General features: G+C 31.0%; 2 protein-coding genes across 9 annotated transcripts in view; both read left to right on the forward strand.

Moving 5' to 3' along the window:
* Positions 1 to 7,407, forward strand: part of LOC115875163 (S phase cyclin A-associated protein in the endoplasmic reticulum) — a 65,428-nt gene extending 58,021 nt beyond the window's left edge. For 3 of the 4 annotated variants that reach the window (XM_030890556.1, XM_030890557.1, XM_030890555.1), the window contains 2 exons: positions 1,916 to 2,056; positions 5,247 to 7,407. In XM_030890556.1, the coding sequence (XP_030746416.1) occupies positions 1,916 to 2,056; positions 5,247 to 5,315 (210 nt within the window). In that variant the 3' untranslated portion in view covers positions 5,316 to 7,407. The remainder of the gene's footprint in view (positions 1 to 1,915; positions 2,057 to 5,246) is intronic. The other variant, XM_030890558.1, reaches the window with a different exon arrangement.
* A 1,052-nt stretch (positions 7,408 to 8,459) lies between these two features.
* LOC115875164 (signal transducer and activator of transcription 5B-like) overlaps positions 8,460 to 20,657 on the forward strand; it is a 29,031-nt gene continuing 16,833 nt past the window's right edge. For 2 of the 5 annotated variants that reach the window (XM_030890559.1, XM_030890560.1), the window contains exons 1-8: positions 8,460 to 8,621; positions 8,917 to 9,069; positions 12,318 to 12,494; positions 18,020 to 18,188; positions 19,709 to 19,790; positions 19,848 to 19,945; positions 20,023 to 20,201; positions 20,257 to 20,466. In XM_030890559.1, coding sequence (XP_030746419.1) covers positions 8,936 to 9,069; positions 12,318 to 12,494; positions 18,020 to 18,188; positions 19,709 to 19,790; positions 19,848 to 19,945; positions 20,023 to 20,201; positions 20,257 to 20,466 — 1,049 coding nt within the window. In that variant the 5' untranslated portion in view covers positions 8,460 to 8,621; positions 8,917 to 8,935. Of the gene's footprint in view, positions 8,622 to 8,916; positions 9,070 to 12,317; positions 12,495 to 13,631; positions 13,751 to 14,697; positions 14,716 to 16,042; positions 16,117 to 18,019; positions 18,189 to 19,708; positions 19,791 to 19,847; positions 19,946 to 20,022; positions 20,202 to 20,256; positions 20,467 to 20,657 lie in introns of those variants that run through there. The other 3 variants (XM_030890561.1, XM_030890563.1, XM_030890562.1) reach the window with 3 other exon arrangements.

A 20,657-nucleotide genomic window follows, 5' to 3' on the forward strand; every position in this document is an offset into this window, starting at 1 on the left:
ATATGTACCTTTCTTATGTCCCATTTTAATTAAGTTTTTTTTTATAAAAACAAAAACAGCACTGAACTGTCTGACTGAACAGAACAATGAAGTGAAAATTTAAGATTTAAGGTTATGGTTCAATACAGTTGCAAAAAGGTAGTGACTCGACGTCCTACCAACGTAAGAATAAGGAAATCTAAACAACGTTGGAATTAGTAAAACAGACGACGTTTGCATAACGTTGGAATAGGTCCTGAAACTGACGTCGGAAAACTCTATATTGTCCAACGCTGTAACTACGTTGTCTGAATCACCTAAAGATCACTTAAGCAAAAAAGGTTACAAGACAACGTTTATTCGACGTCGCAGAAGCTTCTGCTTTGCTGTAGTACTAATCCAACGTCGGCACAACGTTATAAAAACGTTTAAATTTATTTTAATACCCAAGGTAGGGAGCTAACTATTTTTGTAATTAATCCAACGTTGTGTTTAGTAAACATGTGGTCGCAAGTTGTGAAAATGCTACTTGGGCTGAATAATATGTTTTTAATAGTATGAATAATATTTTTATAATGATATGTTAAATAAAACTATATATACTATTAATAAAATTAAAAATAAAAGAAAACAAATCAAACAAAGAAAATATGTGTATAATATGAAGTATAAAGTATGTTTTTTATTTTCTCTCTCTCTCTCTCTCTTTGTATTTTACATTAATAAATATGCAAACATTACAGAGTAAAAATTAAAAAAAATGTATATATTTTTGTTAAAATGTAAAAATATTAAAAAAATGTATACTCCTCTGTGGCGGATTCATTTCTTCAAAAAAGTTCTTTGGATTAATGCAGCAGTGTTTACTAAAAATTACTATTTTTATTTTGTAGATTTTCTTACAGTGTAAGTATCGAAATATCTATTCTTTTTTAAAAAGGAAAAATATTTGCTCTGCTTTTTCAGATGTTAATATTTTTTGTGACTAACGTGAATCCATTTTTAATTAATATCTAAGACATGTTAATCTAAATAAACAATTCTATTCTTCGCCCACCGAGCAACTATAAATCAAAAAATAAAACACACTCTACTCCTAAATAATATCTTATATTATTTATTTCAACTAAAATTGAAAAAACGTGCGGAATTACATAAATAAAAAGCGGACAAACGGCAAAGGGATAGACCGCCGCCGGCGCCGGGTCGGCATGAGCCAATCATAATAATTTTAATGAAAATATCACACATTTGCATCCAAACCACCGGCCGGCGTCAAGTCAACACTTTAAACATAAGCATATTGATAAGAACTAGACCTACGTCGAAGTAAGGAATATTTCAGTATCGAGTTCGAGTCCTCGGTTCGTGCATTTCCAGGAATTACGATTACTGTCGGCGCAAAAGTAACGAATTAGCTTAGTAACGAGTAACGAGTCCTAAATTCAAATGGTAAGCGTTACTTCGAGTCCTCGTAAAGTAACTGTTACTTTGTAACGATTACTTAGAATTAGTGATGTAAAAATTCTAAGTAATCGTTACAAAGTAACAGTTACTTTACGCACAATAAGTAACGAAGTGAAAAGTCTTCCTACTTGTACACAAAACAACGATTATAAAGTAACGATACTAAGTACCAAAGTAACGAGTAACTAAAGTAACGAGTCCAAAGTAACGAGTCCTATTACGAAAAGTAACTAGTAGTTCCGAGTCTATAAAACTAACTAATGTTTACATCACTACTTAGAATTTTTACATCACTACTAAGCATCGAAAATGATTATAACTCACCACCGTGTTACAGGCAGATTTTTCTAGTTAGATGCTGTAAATAAAAAATATACAGTAGTTTTTTCCTTTTCGAAAAGCACCCTATTTCGCCTTTTGTTTCGTAGCTTCACATTTGATGTACGTTTCACTCTTTCATTTCATCTAGAATGAGCACTTAAACGAGGTTAAGCAAACGCTAGGGAATCGTAAAAGCGAGCAAGTAAACAAAATCGAAAACAAGCTCACCGCCGCCGAACAGAAGAGGGAACAGGAAATGCAGAAGAAACTCGAGCATATTAAAAAACATGTAGGTATTCGTTTTGGAGCAGAAGATTTCATGCATTGCTACACAAGAATCGAAACTATTTTTATATTCGTTTGAAAATACAGCGGTTCTTTCTTATCTGTGTAATTTTTTATTTTTAAAAAATACTATTTTAATTTCATTGATCGTCTTGTTGGAAGGGTTAAAGCAAAGTGTACCGGGTGTCCCACTAAGAATAGCTCTCGGCTGTATCTCGGAAAGCATTAGCCGTAGGGCTTACGCAAAAAAATATTTATAACTAAAGAGGCTATGAGAAATTGCTGGAAATTATTTTCAAGTTTGTGAAACGGCCGCTAGGGGGCGAAAACTGCTATAGAAAATATGAAAATAGAATTTTTACAGAATTTTGCCTAGATAATGCGTACTATAAATAATAGCTTCATAATTTTCAGTAAATTTTGGATTTTCTTCGTTAAAACCATTTTCCCATATCTGCTAAAATAAAGTGGTGGGGGAAGGTTAGATCTATCTTTATATAAATATTAATAACTCCGGACTGGATGATCAGAATCCAACAAACGAGTGCTCTTTTAAAAGAGCGTTTCTTACCCTATATTATGCCATAAAAATAATAATAATAAGGTTTTGAACGTAGACGCTAGGGGACGCTTTCTTACAATTTAACAAATATAGCGCGTTTTTTCAAAAAAATTAAATACGAGAGTATATGTAATTTTAGCTGATAGTAAAGAGTAGTAAAAGCTTAAAAAGTCAGCGAAAACCGCATCTTGATATCTTCTTTCAAACCGAAGATATTAGCAAAATTATAATAAATACCAAAAAATAGGCCCATAATTATCTTATTTTTACAATACGGTATCAGTGCCCTCTTGATTATGCCCATTCTAACAAAAAATAAGATAGAAACAGTTAAATTAAAATCGACGAAATACCAGAATACCATAATACCAGATGTATTAATATGTAATAACTAAGATATTAATAACAGTGAACAAGAAACGATGATTCGGTGAAGTCATATGGTAGGCTTTGGAAATAAGTTGCTTTTCACGTAATAGTATAAACGTCAAACTGTTATTAAATCAACATTTTGATAGTCTTAGTCGCGTTTTTTATCTTTTAATTTTTTTTTCAAAATAACTTCATTGTTTGAAGTAGTTGAAGTTGTTGGCATTTTGAAAAAGCAATCAAAAGATAAAAAACGCTGGTAAGACTATCAAAATGTTGATCTAATAACAATTTGACGTTTATACTATTACGTGAAAAGCAACTTTTTTCCAAAGCCTACCATGACTTCACTGAATCATCGTTTCTTGTTCACTGTTATTAATGTCTTAATTATTAGATATTAATACCTCTGGTATTATGCTATTCTGGTATTTCGTCGATTTTAAAATAAACTAACTGTTTCTATCTTATTTTTTTGTTGGAATGGGCATAATCAAGAGGGCTACTGATACCATGTTGTAAAAATAAGGTAACTAAGGGCTTATTTTTTGGTATTTATTATAATTTTACTTCGGTTTTATCTTCGGTTTGAAAGAAGATATCAAGATGCGGTTTTCGCTGACTATTTAAGCTTTTACTACTCTTTACTATCAGCTAAACTATTGCATTTATTTTTTTTTTTTTGAAAAAACGCGCAATGTTTGTTAAATTGTAAGACAACGCCCCCTAGCGTCTACGTTCAAAAGCTTATTATTCTTGTTTATATGGTACAATCAAATACGTTTAAATTACCTATACGGAGGGTACCGCTTAAATTCCTGTCCCGATGTTAAAGGATGGCTATAGAATTTCAATGCATTTCCTACATAAGTCTATCCTTGTGTGGTAGGAGGTTTGACTAAACAAGGATGAACCTATGTCTTGAAACCATTCGACTCGATTTTCTGTCCTCCTTCAATACTGGGACATAAATTCTCTCATTGCCCTTATGGGGAGGCCGCGGTATAGAAAATTTAAACGTATTTGGGTACAATATAGAGTAAGAAACGCTCTTTTAAACGAGCCCTTGCTTGTTGGATTCCGATCATCCAGTCCAGAGTTATTAATATTTAAATAAAAACAGATCTAACCTTCCCCCACCACTTTTGGTAGATAGGGGAAAATGGCTCTAATAAAAAATATTCAAAATTTACTGAAGATTATGAAGCTATTATTTATAGTACACCTTATCTAGGCAAAATGGTGTAAAAACTCCATTTTCTTATTTTTTGTTGCAGTTGCGCCCCCTAGCGGTCGTTCTACAAACTTGAAAATAATTTCCAGCAATTTCTCATAGCCTCTTTAGTTATAAATATTTTTATCCGCAGCCCCTACGGCTAATACTTTCCGAGATACAGCCGAGAGCTATTCTTAGTGGGATACCCTGTACAGGGTGGCTCGAATTCGACCCTCATCATTGGGATTTCGGAAACCGTAAAAGATACAGGATCGGTAAAATGGAGGCAAAGTTGCGCAATTTGATGCTCAATAAAATGCTGTATTGCATTTTTATTTTTTATTTTTTTTGCATAAAATATTCTGGTGATGGAATTTTCTGTACGAAACGTCGGCAAATATCAAAGTGACTATATATATATAGTGTTTTAAGAGTGATGAAAGGATTTAATTAAATTGAAAAAAAAATCAGGTCCGTATTTAAAAAAATTAAATTGATGATGGTCGCCAGAAGCCGAAACGTCAGAGTCAATATTTAATCACTCAGAGTTATAGAGCAGAAAAAATGGCCATAAACATGTGTTTTTCATTTTAAGTTATCTTAACAAATAAAGCCGGGAAACAATAGAAAACAAAATTGAAAATTCTGTTTTTTTTCGAATATACATATTCGGAATTTTTCAAAATGCAACACGGCATTTTATTGGGCATCAAATTGCGCAACTTTGCCTCCATTTAACCGATCCTGTATATATTACGGTTTCCGAAATCCCAATGATGAACGTCGAATTCGAGCCAGCCTGTACAGTATATTTTCAAAAAAGTCAAAGTATAAATTGGACTAAATTAATTTAACATATTAAAATAATTGCGATTTTGTGTGCATACTTTTTTTAATTAATTTAGAGAACGTAAAGGCTACTAATTATTGTTAGTTGAATTCTACAGTTTAAGGCTGTGTCTTTGCTTCTATTCCTTTTAATTTTTATTAAATACCATTAAATATTTCTGATCCGGCAATGTATTTTAATAATTCTTTTCTTTCAAGGAGAAACATGCTGAACTGGTCCGTCAAAACAAGGCAGTACTGGCAGCTAAAGCTCCATCTTCTGGTTAACGTCCAGGCAGCAGCGAGTAGTTATCCCCTTCTCAAACTTTATACTCAACTGCTTTAAACCTCGGTTAACTTAACCCGAGGTTAAAACTTATATCATTAGGGAAGAGCACTCTCGAGTCCTTTCCTCGAAGTATTGCTTTTAGACTGAAGTTTTTTTTTGTGATCATTTTATTATTCTTCATTTACGATTTATTCTAAGTTTGTTTTATTTGTATTTTCTATTTAATTTTTAGTTATTCTACATTATTTACCATTTGACCATACTAAAATACTAATATTATATATTTCTAGTTCGTTTTTATTTGTTTGTGCAAAGTTTTGCGAGTTGAAAGTTTTTTTCACAGCTCGCAAACCGTGCTTTGTATTTTGAAGGCTAGACCTACTTAAGAGATTCTAAAAAAAAACAAAAAAAAATATATAAGAAATGTTAAATGACCAGCTAGCTTAGCGTTGTGAGTAAGAACCATGTAGCTTCGTAGTTTTGTTGCAATTTCGGGTAGCTAGGAATTTCAAATTATATGAATAATTATTTTGTAAAACTGTACAACAAAAAGGTAAGTATTCTAATAAGAATAGAGGATTAGATTAGTAAGAAATAAAAGTATTAAATAATTTTAAGGTTCGGAATAAAAGAATATTTTATTAGAGGAAAAAACACAATATTTGTCTGAAGTTGTAGATTTCAACGAGTGTTTGCAGTTAAAATACAAGTGATAACAATTGGATAGAATTTTTCAAGAAAAAGTTAAATTTCGTACAGTTGCAAATATTAGAGATAAAAACTTAGGAGATGTATATTTTAGTTAATGTTTTTTTTTACTAACCAGAGGCGGGCTCTTAGGGAATTATAAAGGGGAGAACAAGAGTATTGCCTGCCATTGGTTGTTGAATAACGTTAACCGAAATACATATTGTATTTTTGAAGAAAAGTGAGTAACAATAAACTTAGTAACTTAAGACCACTCTAGGAAGTTAATGTTACCTTTAAAAATTATTTCTAAAGTATTTATGTATTATGCAAGATCTTTAGGTGTAAGTTACACTTGTATGAAGATTTGTTGGCAGAAGCAGGGTGTTCCATTGAAGTAGAAACCGCCATATGACTCTAAATAATAATAATTGTAGAATGGACGTATAGGATGGAAATGAATTTGAAATTATTTTTTGTTACTCGGTAAAAAAAAATAATATACAAGTACAGAAAATATTTTCAATTTCTTTTATTTTTTACTATGTATAATTAAACATCTGGATATATACATTTCGTAATATCTTTTGAAATATACAGGGTGCGCCATAAATTTCGTAGCATAGGGGATTTTTTTATTGAGTTATTGAAAAATGTGGAATTACTTCAGTACTTATGCCCAGTAACAAAGAAAATGCAAATGTCATACGACATAATCACTGATCAACATCATTTTAATCAATATACAGTCCCTGTATATGTTTATGAATCTTGGTACATAAACTTAAAATTGAATTATAAACAACCATTCTCTTGGTCCGTTTTCGAAATTTTGTAACTTATAACCCCACTTTTTCCACTTTTATTTTTGGCGCACCCTGTATAGATTAAGAAAAGATATATACGTTTAGATTATGTGTTAAAACGATTATGTTTTTATGATAATTTACAAGAATTTCAAACTGCGATTTTCATCTACTGTTTAATTGTAACTACTTTTATAATTATAATATTTATTACCACTTGGTGTGTGTATAGTGAACTTCTTTTATCTTAAACGTGGATTTATATAAATGTGTTGTTTTTTTACTTAAATGTAATTAACTAAAAATTTTACACCCGTTGGTATTTTATCCAATGATGAGATTTTAATAAAAACGCTATTGCTGCCTTTTATATAAAAATATCTCGATATAAATACGTATAAATAATGTTATTCTAAAAAATGCTTATGCAATGGAAAGCTTAGAAATGTTTTCTTAGGGAAAATTTGGCTCAAAAGTTTAGAAAATTTAAGGATTAGAAGAAATATCAAGCGAGGACATGAAAAAAAAACAGACATAAGTTTTACCTGCTAGCTTCTGTGATGGATTGTTTAATTTAATTATTACCTATATAAAAAAAGATCATATATAAACATATTAAAATTTCATTTTTATTCCTATTGTTCAGTTAACGTTGGTCATTTAATAAAGTTTGGTTTAAAGATAAATGTTTGGAATATATTTAGTCTAAAGTTTTTGATAAATGTAATGTGCATTGTGACGTAAAATCGTATGAATGCTAGGAGAATCTTGCCATTATTGAAAGTTAAGTGCCATCTGTTCTAATTTGCTTGGTGATGCACGATGTATTTATCAATAGTTTTATTACTTTGCATTTATTTAGTTGTAAGGGAATAAATTTATATTCTGCAGTATGACAGCCGTATAATATAAAGTTTTCTTAAAATAGTTTAGTTTAATAAAGATCATATATTAACATGTTTTAGTTTAAGAAGTGTAATAGTTTTTTTTATTTGTTCCTAATATGGCTTATTAATAAACATATTAAAAATACTAATTCGTTTTATTGTGTTATTAATTTCAAATAGGGCGAATATGCCAGTGGTCGGCCAGTTTAGAAAAAGCTGAGATTAAATTGTTGATTAAATTTTCTTTATTATTACACCTATTTATCCAGGATTTTTAGTTATTTAACAAGAAATAATTGAAGAATGGAGTTATGGGCTTTTACCGGTACACACAGCCGGTACATATTTTTTATATGTTATACGCTGTCCAGGATAAAATTTATGACAATGGCTAAAGCAAACTAAAGAGTAGATGCCAGCAATTTTTTTATAATTTTGGATGTCTGTCAAAATTGTCTCTTCTCTTGTTGAACAGACTTTAGTTTTGGAAGAAATCGTTACTTATGCAACTAGTAATGTTATTTCAACTTTTATAGTTTTGTGTTTTTATACCTGCAATATTTTTGAAAATATTATACAAGAGTATTCTCTGTCTTAATACTATACCGTATTATACCTGATTATACTTAGTAAGTATCAATATTGTATGTTTAATACAATAAGTTATTTATCATGGATAGTGTGCAAAATTTGCAGGTGTATTTGAGGTTGCATACTAATCTTACTGTTTGGTTATCTTTGACGCTACCTGTTCACGTGATAAATTGACGTCAATTGCAAGCAAATATGGCTGACATGTAAGCGCTTTCTTTGAGTGCGTTGCAGAAAGTAACTTTATTTCGTAAATGTGTTGTTACAATTTTTACTAAATGTTAAAAAAAGAAGTCTGTTGTTCGAGTAGTGCAAATTAGAGTTTATACATCAGGTTAGTGTATTTTTATATATAAATAAACGGTAGTAAGTCTGCATTAAACAAATAAATAGCGGCTCTATGTTATATGACCTTGGCTTCCGAGTTATATGTTGATTTTTTGCATTTGCTAAATTAACTTATCTAATTACCTTCCTTTTTAATGAAATCATACAAATCATATCAACTTTGAATGTAAACATAATTATGATAATTGTGTATACATACATTTCTTTTCTTTGCCGGTTTTTAGATGAACGTTTATGTGGATAAGTATTGTTATAGAATATAAGTACCTATTTATTTATAGGCAGTGAAAAATATACAACATGGCATTGTGGGCTAAGGCACAGCAACTCCCTGCCGATAGTATTCATTTGCAACAAATAAGAGGCATATATGGGGAACACTTTCCCATAGAGGTTAGGCATTACCTAGCCCAATTTATCGAAGAAAAATTCTGGTAAGCACATTATTCATTTTACATACTATATATAGACTTATATTGACAAAAAATATTTAAATAAAGCGTTTTGTAGATTAGTTTAAAATTAATAATCGGGTCCCTTTATTGTTGGAAAAAAAACATTAGAAAAATACCATTTTATGAAATTTATAAATCTTTTTCATTTTTATCTATACCTTATCTTATCAGTCGATATTACTGTGCCATTGAAGTACAAGAGTTACTTATATTACTGAATTTTGACAATGACAGTGAATTCTGAATCTGAGACATTGATCTGAAGTAAAACTTCTTATTTCCGTCTATCTGTCTGAGGACTCCATTTACTTTTCGTGACGCTAGCATAAAGAAGTAATATATACATATGTAGGTGCTAATCTTAATTATTTTGTGTTTATTCTATGTGAATCATTATACACTATCCTCAGGTACCCACCGTTATAAAATGTCTGAAAGGTTGGTACCTGGGCCTATCATACCATGGTACCTGGGCGATGTACAGCAACAAGCAATATTCCTTTCGTCCAAATTTAATTAGACTTGTTCTAAAACTTATAAATAAATGTTTTTTTTTGAAACGTCACAAAAGTATTAATTTTTGCGACGTGATTGCAAGATAAAAAAGTCATTTGAACGCCTAGGCATAAAAGTAAAGCACTTTTACGCCTAAGTAAAAGTACGAAAATCTATTATTAAACTGACATTAAGTGTCAAATTTAACGAGTGTAACCATAATTTCTCGATATACAGGGTGTCCGGAAATTAATGCAAAAAAATTTGGTCATAGATTCTTGAGAAAAAAATATTTGACCCGTATTTTTTATTTTTGCCAAGTGGCCCCCCTTTTCGGATTTACAGCCCTCTGAATTTCGCCCCTAAAAGAGTTTTTTTTTAATATCTCAGGGCCCTGTTAGACGAAAATCACGAAATTTAGTAGATGCTGTTTTACCATAAAATGACATTTTTTGATCCTATTAACTTTTTTTTATTTTCATCAGTGGCGTCCCTACGGTATTTAAACTAAATATTATTGAAGAAAAAAATGGTACGCCACTGTTTTTTTTAAATAAAAATTATTTTTAAAATCTACATTAAATTTGGAACAAATTGGATCTCTTGATAATATTTAGTTTAAATACCGTAGGGACGCCACTGATGAAAATAAGAAAAGTTTATAGCTATACAAAAATGTAATTTTATGGTGAAACAACGTGTATCAAATTTAGTGATTTTCGTCCAACAGGGCCCTGAGATATTAAAAAAAATCGTTTTAGGGGCGAAATTCAGGGGGCTGTAAATCTGAAAGGGGGGGGGGGGCCACTCGCCAAAAATTAAAAATACGGGTCATCTATTTTTTCCCCAAGAATCTATGACCAAATTTTGTTGCATTAATTTCCAGACACCCTGTATAATACTTACGGGGTATTACTTTTAATTTTTTTCATATTGGTTTAAAAATTTATTTGTGAACGTTTGAAAAAATAGCATGTTCTATTCAGAGTAAAAATTAATTTTTGTGCCTTGCTTGTAATGTCGTCAAACGTATAGTCTCGCCACGAAAAGTATCATTTTTTACTATTGTTTAGAATCGGCAACATTATTTAGAACCTCCCGTTTAATCTCAAATGGTAGTTTAGGCTTTATTTTTAACCATTTTGATCTTAAAAAGAGCTTTTCAAAATTTTAAAGTAGCGATTTACAATCGGCGGTTTACAATTAGCGACTTAGTTTTGTTTCCCAAAAACTTTTGTTTTCTAAAATATTTAAATTAAAAGAAAATGTGTAAAATTGGGCAACACTGTGGCGGCCAAGCTTAATCGTAAAGTTAATAATTGATATGATATTAATCTGTAAGGTATTTGCGTTTTTATATTGAATACAAGTCGACTTGACTTGAATTAAAAGGTTGTTACTACGCCTACTGTAATGTAGTTTTCATTCCATAAACAGGGTATTTTATAGATCTAATCTTAATCTAAGCTAATCTTTTGTATAAATACTTTATCCGTTTTAGTCTTTGATAAATTAATATAGCAAATAAACAGAAATTTAAGGAATTATTCAGTATAACTGATATGTTTTTAAATCTCTCAAATTTGTTTATATATAATATTAGTAATTGCCATTGAGTTAAAATTGCTATTCATTATTAAAATATTGGTTGTAAAATATGAATTACTCATACTTTTTAAACATCATTCAGAACTAAAATATAATAGCTGAGTACATAAACTATGTTCTAATTTGGATGCAAGCATTCAGAATGTAAAAATTATAACCTAGTAGTACTTTTCAATTAGCAGAAGAAGCTTTAAACAAACTTTTAACTTTTTCCACTAATTATAATTGAAACTGCTATTGCGCATGTGCCAGTAATGTAATTTTGTTCCTCATCATCTGTCAAAAGCAATATTGTCGTTAGAAATAAAAAATCTATTGTTTTATAAGATAACTAGTTTTTTCCCGCGACTTTTTCCGCATAAAATTCGAATTTTATTAATATAAATTGTAATATTTATTTATTATAGCACCTAGTGGCAATATTTGAAAGTACTTATTACATGTGTCTATAATTCATATCAAATAAACTGTTAGTCACGTGATTAAGCTTAACCGGCACAGCGTTGCCCACTTTTACATATTTTCTTTTAATCAAAATGGATTAATTATAGATATATAAGCAGTTATTATTTACATGAACAAAACTCACCTTCTTAACAGCACATAAGGGATATCAAGGGTTATTACTACCGCTTTCCCGTTCAAAATATTCTAATAAAGCTGCGTTGAGTTTTTTACGGCTATTAAGCTATCTTGTACACTTCTAAGAGGTTCTAAAAAGAACAATGTTCGACTGCAAGGTCTGCTAGTAAACATTTTTAAGCTTAAAGTGTCAAAACGAATGATAATGTCAGGAAATAAATAAATAAATGTGGGAACTTGAAATTTTTTACAGCAGAGCTACCCCCAGAATCTCTAGCGGGAAATTTAAATTCCAGTTAGTCAACCCGGCGCCGAATATGTCCATGGTTGGCAACAATGAATTTAAAAATCGTGCCTTCGATTACGTAACTAAAAGTTTAATTGGTATTAAATATAATGGCCTAGAATAGGACTTTATCTGTGGATACATCTGATACAAGCTCTTATTAGTATAAAGTATACGTAAATTCACTAATTTCGAGCTACCGAATGAAGCTTTAATCTATTCTACTCGAAAATCATATTTGAATTTGTCCTTTCAGGTCCAATATAGACCCTGTCTCCGATAATCCCAGCTACGAACAATATGTGGCAACACTGGTAAATCAGCTAATACAGGAGATAGAAAATAAAGCTGAAGGATCCACGGATTCTTCAGAGTATTTCCTAACCAAACTGAAATTAGCCGAGGCTGCCAAATTATTTAGAGAACGTTACAGGTAAGATGCTTTTTATTATTTTTAGGACAATGCACACTATCCGTTCCGTTTCCCTTCCGTTCCATTTACTTTCCTCCCAACATTTTTTTGGCGAACGAACTGAACCAATAACTAAAGAATACAAGGACATATAACACCCGAGACCAAATTGTTACCATGGCTCCAAACAGTGCCGTGGCCATATATTTTTCTTAACTTTCTTAACGCCTATGGCATAGGCGGTGGTATCAACTAATTAATTAGAAAAAAACGTATTAAAATGTTAACAAAAGGTACAAAACTAGTATTAAAGTATAGCACATAATATTAAGAACATATAGTATGAGAAAAATAATTACCAAATTCAATAAGAAAACGCTAAAGAGGTGGAGTGGACTGTTTATTTACTTATGAAACGTAACTCCTGGCTGTTTCTTATCGTTGCGGCTTTTACATTTGAAAGCTGAACAAGTTACCATTGTAATAAAGTTTATACAAATTCACTGTACACAACAACTTATTAAAAATCACTAAAATTATCGCTGTTGACGAGGTGGTGACTCATCCGTAGGCTCCAAAATGATGGCGTCTAACGTAACAAATTCTGCTGCAGCCCGTATATGGGCGTTACATGTCCTTGTATTCTTTAGTCATTGGACTGAAGCTAATCGGAAACAGCGTTGTTAAGTTCTTACATTTGTACCAGCTCTGTTAAAATTTTGCTGATATTTATTTATCCTTTCACCTCTTAATTAAATCTATTACCTTTTTTAAAAGATACACATTTTTAAAATTAAACTTTCGTAATGATTAGTTATAAATTGTACAATAAAAGATATGGAACTGATAGGGAACGGAAGCTTACGTATAACGCCAATACAATAAAAAATACGGAACGGATATGGAATGGAAACGGAAAGTATAATAATCAACCTTAAAACGTCCGTTTTTCGTCTACAGGTTCTTACCTATGTTAAATGTGTAGAGGACGCTTAAGAGGTCAAGATTTTCGAATTTTAATAAAAAAAAATATTATCAACACTTAGAGGAAAACGATAAATCAGTAATTTTGGGAAGTCCTAGTTTGATATTATTTTCTTAAATGCATATATTCTTATCAGTAGGTTACGGAAACCGCAATATTTTATTTTGATCATTTTAAATTACGATAAATTTTAGTCGTGCTATTACATTCATTAGTAAAATACATGGTTTTAAATCAGTTATAAAGTGTTGTTAATTTAGTGTGCGTTAATTATTTATGCAGAGATAATTAAGTAAGTAAATATTAAGATTGACTTAATACCTTCTTTTATAACGTTTTTTGTTGGTCATTGATTTTTTTAAGCAGGAATGATTTATGCTGTATAGCTTTGTTCTTTGGAAGATACACCGTTTTTTTAACTTCCATTGTCTTTTTTTTCGATTTAAACAATTATTATGTTTTGTTTAGCTATATTATTATTATTATTATTATTAAAATTTATGTAGGGGTGGGGGTAGTTTTCACCCTTACCGTACTTCTTCTTGGTTTTTGTTTTTGTAAAAGTCAAATGTATTACTAAAGCACTTAGCAAAACATAGACACCCAAAATCTCATTTAAATTGGAATAACAGTTCTTAAAGTAGATATCTGAAAAAAGCGTGTTTATTTTTTTAAGTTTCATGCCCTCTAAAGGACAAACGAAGCATTTTTGTATAGAGGTAAATCGTAACATAATGAAGTATCTTTAATTTCCTTCTTCATTTGTGTAAAAATACTTATTTGCTATTTTTTCTAGTAGACTAGTGAAATGGACTCTGAAAACGTTTAATTTTCCTTATATCTTTGCCTTGGACTCATGTTATCGTTGCACCCGGATTTGCGGTTAAAAATCTTGTCGATTCGTTAAAAAAGTATATTTTTAGAAACTAGTCTAAAACAAAAGCGCAAAATGGTAGCGAAATAATGCCGTATACAATAATTAATATGTAATTGCAAAAGTGTTTTAATAAATTCAAATAACACTTTACTGGACATTTTCAACTATTTGCACATAATAAAATATTAAGTAAACCTGTACACGTAAGATGTGTCGGTTGATTCCCGAGAAATATGTAAATTATGATGATGGTTTGCATTTGCTAAACGCTTAGTTTGCGAATCGAAGATCTTACACAAGTTTATAATCAATTTTTAAAGTCGCTGATATTATTTTTTAATATTTAAAAAAAAAATAGATTGTGGAGTTATTGAACTTATGTAAGTATGTCATTACTTTCTAAATTTGAATTTAGCTTTTTCTATATAATTTTATTTTCAACATAATGAATTTTCGATGTTTTTAATAGTATTTTTTTTTAAACTATATTTTATAAATCTTATGAAATATATGGATATGACGTATTACAAATTTCTGTCTTGTTTATTTTTTGATAAGATTTATATTTATTTTCTAAGTAACCTATAAGTTAAGTGATGTTAATTATTAATTTTTATGTATATAATTTTATTTACAAATCTATAATAAATTATTATTGATGATCTTGTTATGATTTTTTTTTAAAAATATAAGGTTCAATAATTAATGTCCAGTGGTTCAATGTTAAGTTGACATTGAACTCTAAATTGGTATTATTGTTGTTTGTTTTGCGATAAGATCTATGTATTAAGTCATCATCAGATAATTTTAAGCTATGTTTATACGTTATTTGTTGATAAGCGCATTACATGAAACTGTTGTTGTTTTAGATATATGTATTAAAATGTAAAAAAATGCACATAAAATTACAAATTCAAGAAAAGCTTTTTATAAAATGAATTAATTTTAATTTGACAACTTTTTACAAATTCACAAAGCTCTTAATGTGCAAAAATGTATAGCAATGGACATTACTGAAGAAATCCTTGAAAGAGAGTTTTCATCAATACAATAAACATGCATTACAAAAAACAGTCCCAAATTGTCCGAGAAGAGAGAAAATCGCGTAAAACATGCAGTCAGTACAGGGTTCCAAGTCAACAGTACAGGACCGTATTAAAGACAAATAAGCGACGTTTTTGATACTTTGATTGAAAATTTAGCCGTTTGCGGTTTTCCAATAAAAAAACAGGTGTTACTTAATACAGATGAAAAAATTGTATCTAGAAGAAGAAAAATTGAAAAGGCTATAAAACCACGCTACCATTAGTAAACTGGTAGCGTGGTTTTATGAACCGCATTGGTATCGTTTAAAGATGATTTTTTCATATGGATAACATATAACAATAAACGGTAACTACACTATCTATTTCATAAAATTTCATTTCCACGCCATCAATAAAGAAAATTTAATCGACAAATATTTAAACTCAGCTTTTTTAAACTGTCCGATCACTGGCATATCCACCCTATGAAGAAGTTTTACAGGTGTTGTTTCTTAACAACTGGTCTTTTACACCGAATGCTCGAAGGTTTTTTGCAAACATGTTAATAATTTGTATGCATGCATCTCCGGTCATCGATATCACATCAGGATCCTTGTAAACAAATACCATGATTCATACTAAATAGCATACAATTACGATGTTTTTAATTCAGCTCGTGTGTGTAATCTAGTGCCACGATGTGCTTGTTTACGATATATTATGTTTAACATGATGATAAACTTTTAATCTTTGCTTGTAAGTACTATCCGGTTTAAGTTACCCTAAATTTCTTTGCTATTTTTACTTGTGTCTTGTGTATAAATAAGTTTCGTTTGGAAATGTAGTCATATGAATCTGATTCTTCACTACATGCGATATACGGATTATTATTTTTCGGCTTTCTAAAACCGTTCCTTAAAAATTTCTTTTTAAACTATTTTTTCTGTTCAATAGAGAATATTATTAACAGTTCTTGAAAAAAGTTATTAGCTATAGAGGACTAGAGAACAGTAGTTTATTATGTAAACATTATTGGATCTTTATTTGTCTACCACCTACATTCATGTACGGTTGGTTCTAAACTAGTTATTACAAAATTAATATTGAATATTGTCACTTTTAAAAGCAAATTACTGTTTTATTTTAAATGGAACACCCAGTATATTATTCCGATATTCAATCGGGAATTCATGTCTCTCCAAAATACTATTAATGTTGCCTACTCATCCAACAACGATTTTTCTAGATATTTTCATTTTTAAGATTTAGTGTCCGTAGATTTTTATTATTTGATAAAATCTAGGTGGCTGTGATATGTCTGACGTTACTTCAACATAGCTGTCACATTAGTTCAACTTTAACAACTAGTTCTAATTTTGTTTCAGTTAAAACAAAACAAAATTCTCAGAATTTTGCGGAAAATGGAAACTTATCCTAGTTTTAATTGTGTAATAATTAAAAAATGTTTTAAACGTGTATTTGTTTATTACCCATGAATATTTTACTCTACATTCTTTAATTTTTTTCTAAATTAACAAAAGGTATTTCCCTAACCACCTGGAGTTTATCAAATAATAAAGATCTACTTACGCAAAATTATAAAAATGAAAATATCTAGGAGAATCTTTGTCTAAGAGGTAGGCTTAATAGCTTTTTGAAAATATATCAATTCTCCATTGAATATCGGAATACTATATTGGATGTTCCATTTAAAATAAAGGAGTAACTTGCTTTTGAATGTGACCAATGTTCTATATTAATTTTGTTTTACCCTGTATAGCTTTTCGGGTCACATTTTTATTTAACATACAACGGTTATTTTAACTAAATATCAAGCTAGACAGAGGAAATTACAATTTAGATAGCTGTTATTGAAATTTAAAATTTATTCTTCATTTTCACGAAATTTGAAATATGTCAAAATCCTTACATTTTAGGCGTATGCTTCTTTAATGACTTCTTCAAACCTTTATTTTTTCCTAGAATTCGAAAATCAATTAATATATAGGTTGTACCATTACAAAAAAAAACAACTTTGATGCGTAACTTTTTTTGGGGACACCCTATAGAGTCCTCTATATTTTTAAAAAATGCTTGAAACTAATCTACATAAACTACCAAAAATTCATTTCGATATAAAGTACCGTTCTCCATGGAGCTCCCGCGTCGTATGAGAGGCTCCACCCTGTATACCGGGTGCGGCTCAAAAGTGGCTCAGCCCTATAACTTTTCTAATAAAGTAAAAAAATACCGAGAGTGCCATTTAAAAATCAAAAGTTGTAGTCATTTCCGGTGAAACAGGAAGTGACCAAAAACAATTGAATACGTCAATCAATCCTAATTTATGTCATATACTAAAATACCAGATCTCGTTTTTTTATCTGAAAAAATAAAAAAGTTATAGGGGGTGAGCCACTTTTGAGACGCACCCGGTATAAATCTCTTCAAGTTTAAACGGAATATAATTTCAACAAGACAAACTTTCGCGCGGGAGTTTCGTTTATTTTATCGCATCGGAAACGTAAACAAATTCGATTGCGGCCATGTTGTTTCCTTCGAAAATAAAAAGCGGGAAATTTCACTGACTAACGCAGTTTGTCGTATTCGTCATAATCCGCCAATATTTTGCACTTCACCCGCTTATCTTATCTGTTAACAGCTCGAACCCGCTGCAGTTGTTCAACTTTATCCGGCAGTGTCTGGCCACGGAAATGAAATTTCTGCAGGCGGCCGGCGCCGATTTTTTGGGAATGGGGCCCACGTTGCCGCTGTCCAACTCTGCCGCCGAAGTCCTACACAAATTGGACGATTTAAGGAGGCGCACTCAGGTATGTATTGCGGAACTGTGTTATTTTAGCCGTTGACTAAAGATAATAATGTGATTTGCATAAACGACATAAGTACCACAGATTAGGTATCCTATAAGTATACAGATAAAAATCTTGTCCCTAATTCGTGGTACGAAAGTTGTTTTTTATGACGATGTGCAAACGAGTCAAATTTCCTGTGCGCAAAAATAAACTCGCGTAAAATAACAATAAACAGCGTAATAGAGAGATATCGCTAAACCGAATAGCGTGCATGGACGTTAATAAGGCTAGGTGTTATTTCCTTTACGTGAGGTGGTATTAATTCTATTCATTTATAGTTATCGGATCGGAAAGAATTCTGATCGCGTCGCGTCCGCTATTTAAACTTAACCTAACTTTGAAATTGTTTTATTTACTAGGTATTTTAAAACTAAAGGGCTAAAGTGCTTATTTCCAGTGCTTTATTGTTCAACGTCTGCCAGTGGGTTTAGGGCAACCAGCAACAAATTCTCTTAGAAGGGCTAAGTCGTCATCTGCTGTAAACCTAAGACTCTTTATAGGTTCTTTAGTATTGGAAGAGGTGGAATCCATATTTTGTGCCATATTTATTTAATTAAAACTAATCCCAGCTACTTAAATATCAAATTACCTAATAAAACTAAAGCAATAATTCAAAACAATTCAAACATAACCTAAAATAAAAGATCTCGCCGGCCGGCTCCGGTTGTCAAATACCCGCACATGCCCATTTAAGCAATTTTTAAACGTTATCAGAGGTTATTTAGAAAGAGCGCTTGGTGTAATTGATCGTCAAATTACGTCAGACCGTAACGTTATTAGCGGGTGTTAAAAATTGACTCGGGCATATCGTAATCATGATAAGGTACGCGTAAATACTGGATGACGCTGTTCAGTTTTCCGATATCTCTCTAATAACTGTGCCGGTCAGGCGCTGTGTACAATTTTAGAGGCCATAAGTGGGCGTGCTATGTGCGCAAACTAGTCACCTAACTAGTGCCCGATTCCGAAAATTGGAACCACGAAAAACAATAAAGAAAAAACAAAGATTATAATCTGCTGTATAAGTACTTTTTTTTTGCAAAAATTATATTTGTCGTTTATAAGTGATAGGAATGTAATTCTATAAACTCTGTAAGGTTATTGCAGTCTGTCCAGTAAGAGAATTATGATTTCGTCAGTTGACATTAAAAATGACAGAAATAACAATGATAGAATAGCATACAGTAACTATCATACGCATATTCTTTTGTTGGACCGACTATTCTATACTTCCACAAATTCTTGGAACAGTGTAACGAATGGATTGTAGAAATTATAATACAAGTTAGACCTTCTGAAGATATCAAAATATGTATTAACTTTTTTTATTTTTTTAGAATTTATACAAATTATACTTCTTAATACTTTTAGAATAATTATTTGTATATACCGGCCCTATATAAAGGCCATATTTGATGTATAGTTTATTAACGATGATGTAGAAACAGGGTACTTTATTATTTATACGTTATTTGCAGTCTACTGCTGAAGATGCTCGAAAACTGGAACAGGATCAGGAAGCCTTTGCTTTGCAGTACCACGAATGTACAAAAGTTAATGGTATGTTGAGTTTTATATTCCTGTTGAAGTATATTTAAAGCTAAATTTTCCTTTTAGCACATATCCAACAACTGGTTAGTCAAGGCACGGCTCAAGATCAACAAGCCACTTACATAAAACGAAAGGAAATGCTGGAATTAGATTTAAATCGCCGGGTAAGTAAAAAAGTCAATTATTAATAATGAAGCTTTAGTTTGCGGAAATTAGTATTTTGTCAACGTATTTTAATTAGGTTGCCGCTCTAATGGAACTGAGGTTAAAATTAACCGAAAAATACAAACAAATTTATCAAGTACTACATCAATTACAAAGTCAGATAATCGACGACGAGCTAATTCGGTGGAAGCGCGACCAGCAATTAGCCGGAAACGGAGTACCTTTCACCAGTAATCTGGACCAAATCCAAGACTGGTAAGTAGTACTAGTACTTTTTTAAAGAAACCTCGTAGCAACGATTCATTTCTAGGTGCGAAAGCTTGGCAGAAATAATATGGCACAGCAGACAGCAAATTAAAGAGGTGGAAAGGCTTAAACAAAAATTGGCACTCGATCCACCAGGAGTGGTCGATGTTTTGCCATCGCTTTTAACCGAAATCACCCAGCTGCTATCTTCGCTCGTAACTTCGACTTTTATCATCGAGAAACAACCACCACAAGTCATGAAAACCAACACAAGGTAAAACATAATTATATTCTTTGAATTAAATATATTGTTTATGCAGTTTTAGCGTGGGTTTACATGCACCCGTAATGCGTTGTCCATCGTTGTTTTTTTTTTTCAATTTTATTGGTTTATTTCAAGAATTACAGATCATACTTGAACAAGATTGAGGTGACAGAACGACAGACCACGCATGACGGATAATA

The sequence above is a fragment of the Sitophilus oryzae genome, unplaced genomic scaffold, assembly GCF_002938485.1.
Source record: "Sitophilus oryzae breed Bouriz unplaced genomic scaffold, Soryzae_2.0 scaffold_1350_pilon_pilon, whole genome shotgun sequence".
NCBI classification, from domain to species: Eukaryota; Metazoa; Arthropoda; class Insecta; order Coleoptera; family Curculionidae; genus Sitophilus; species Sitophilus oryzae.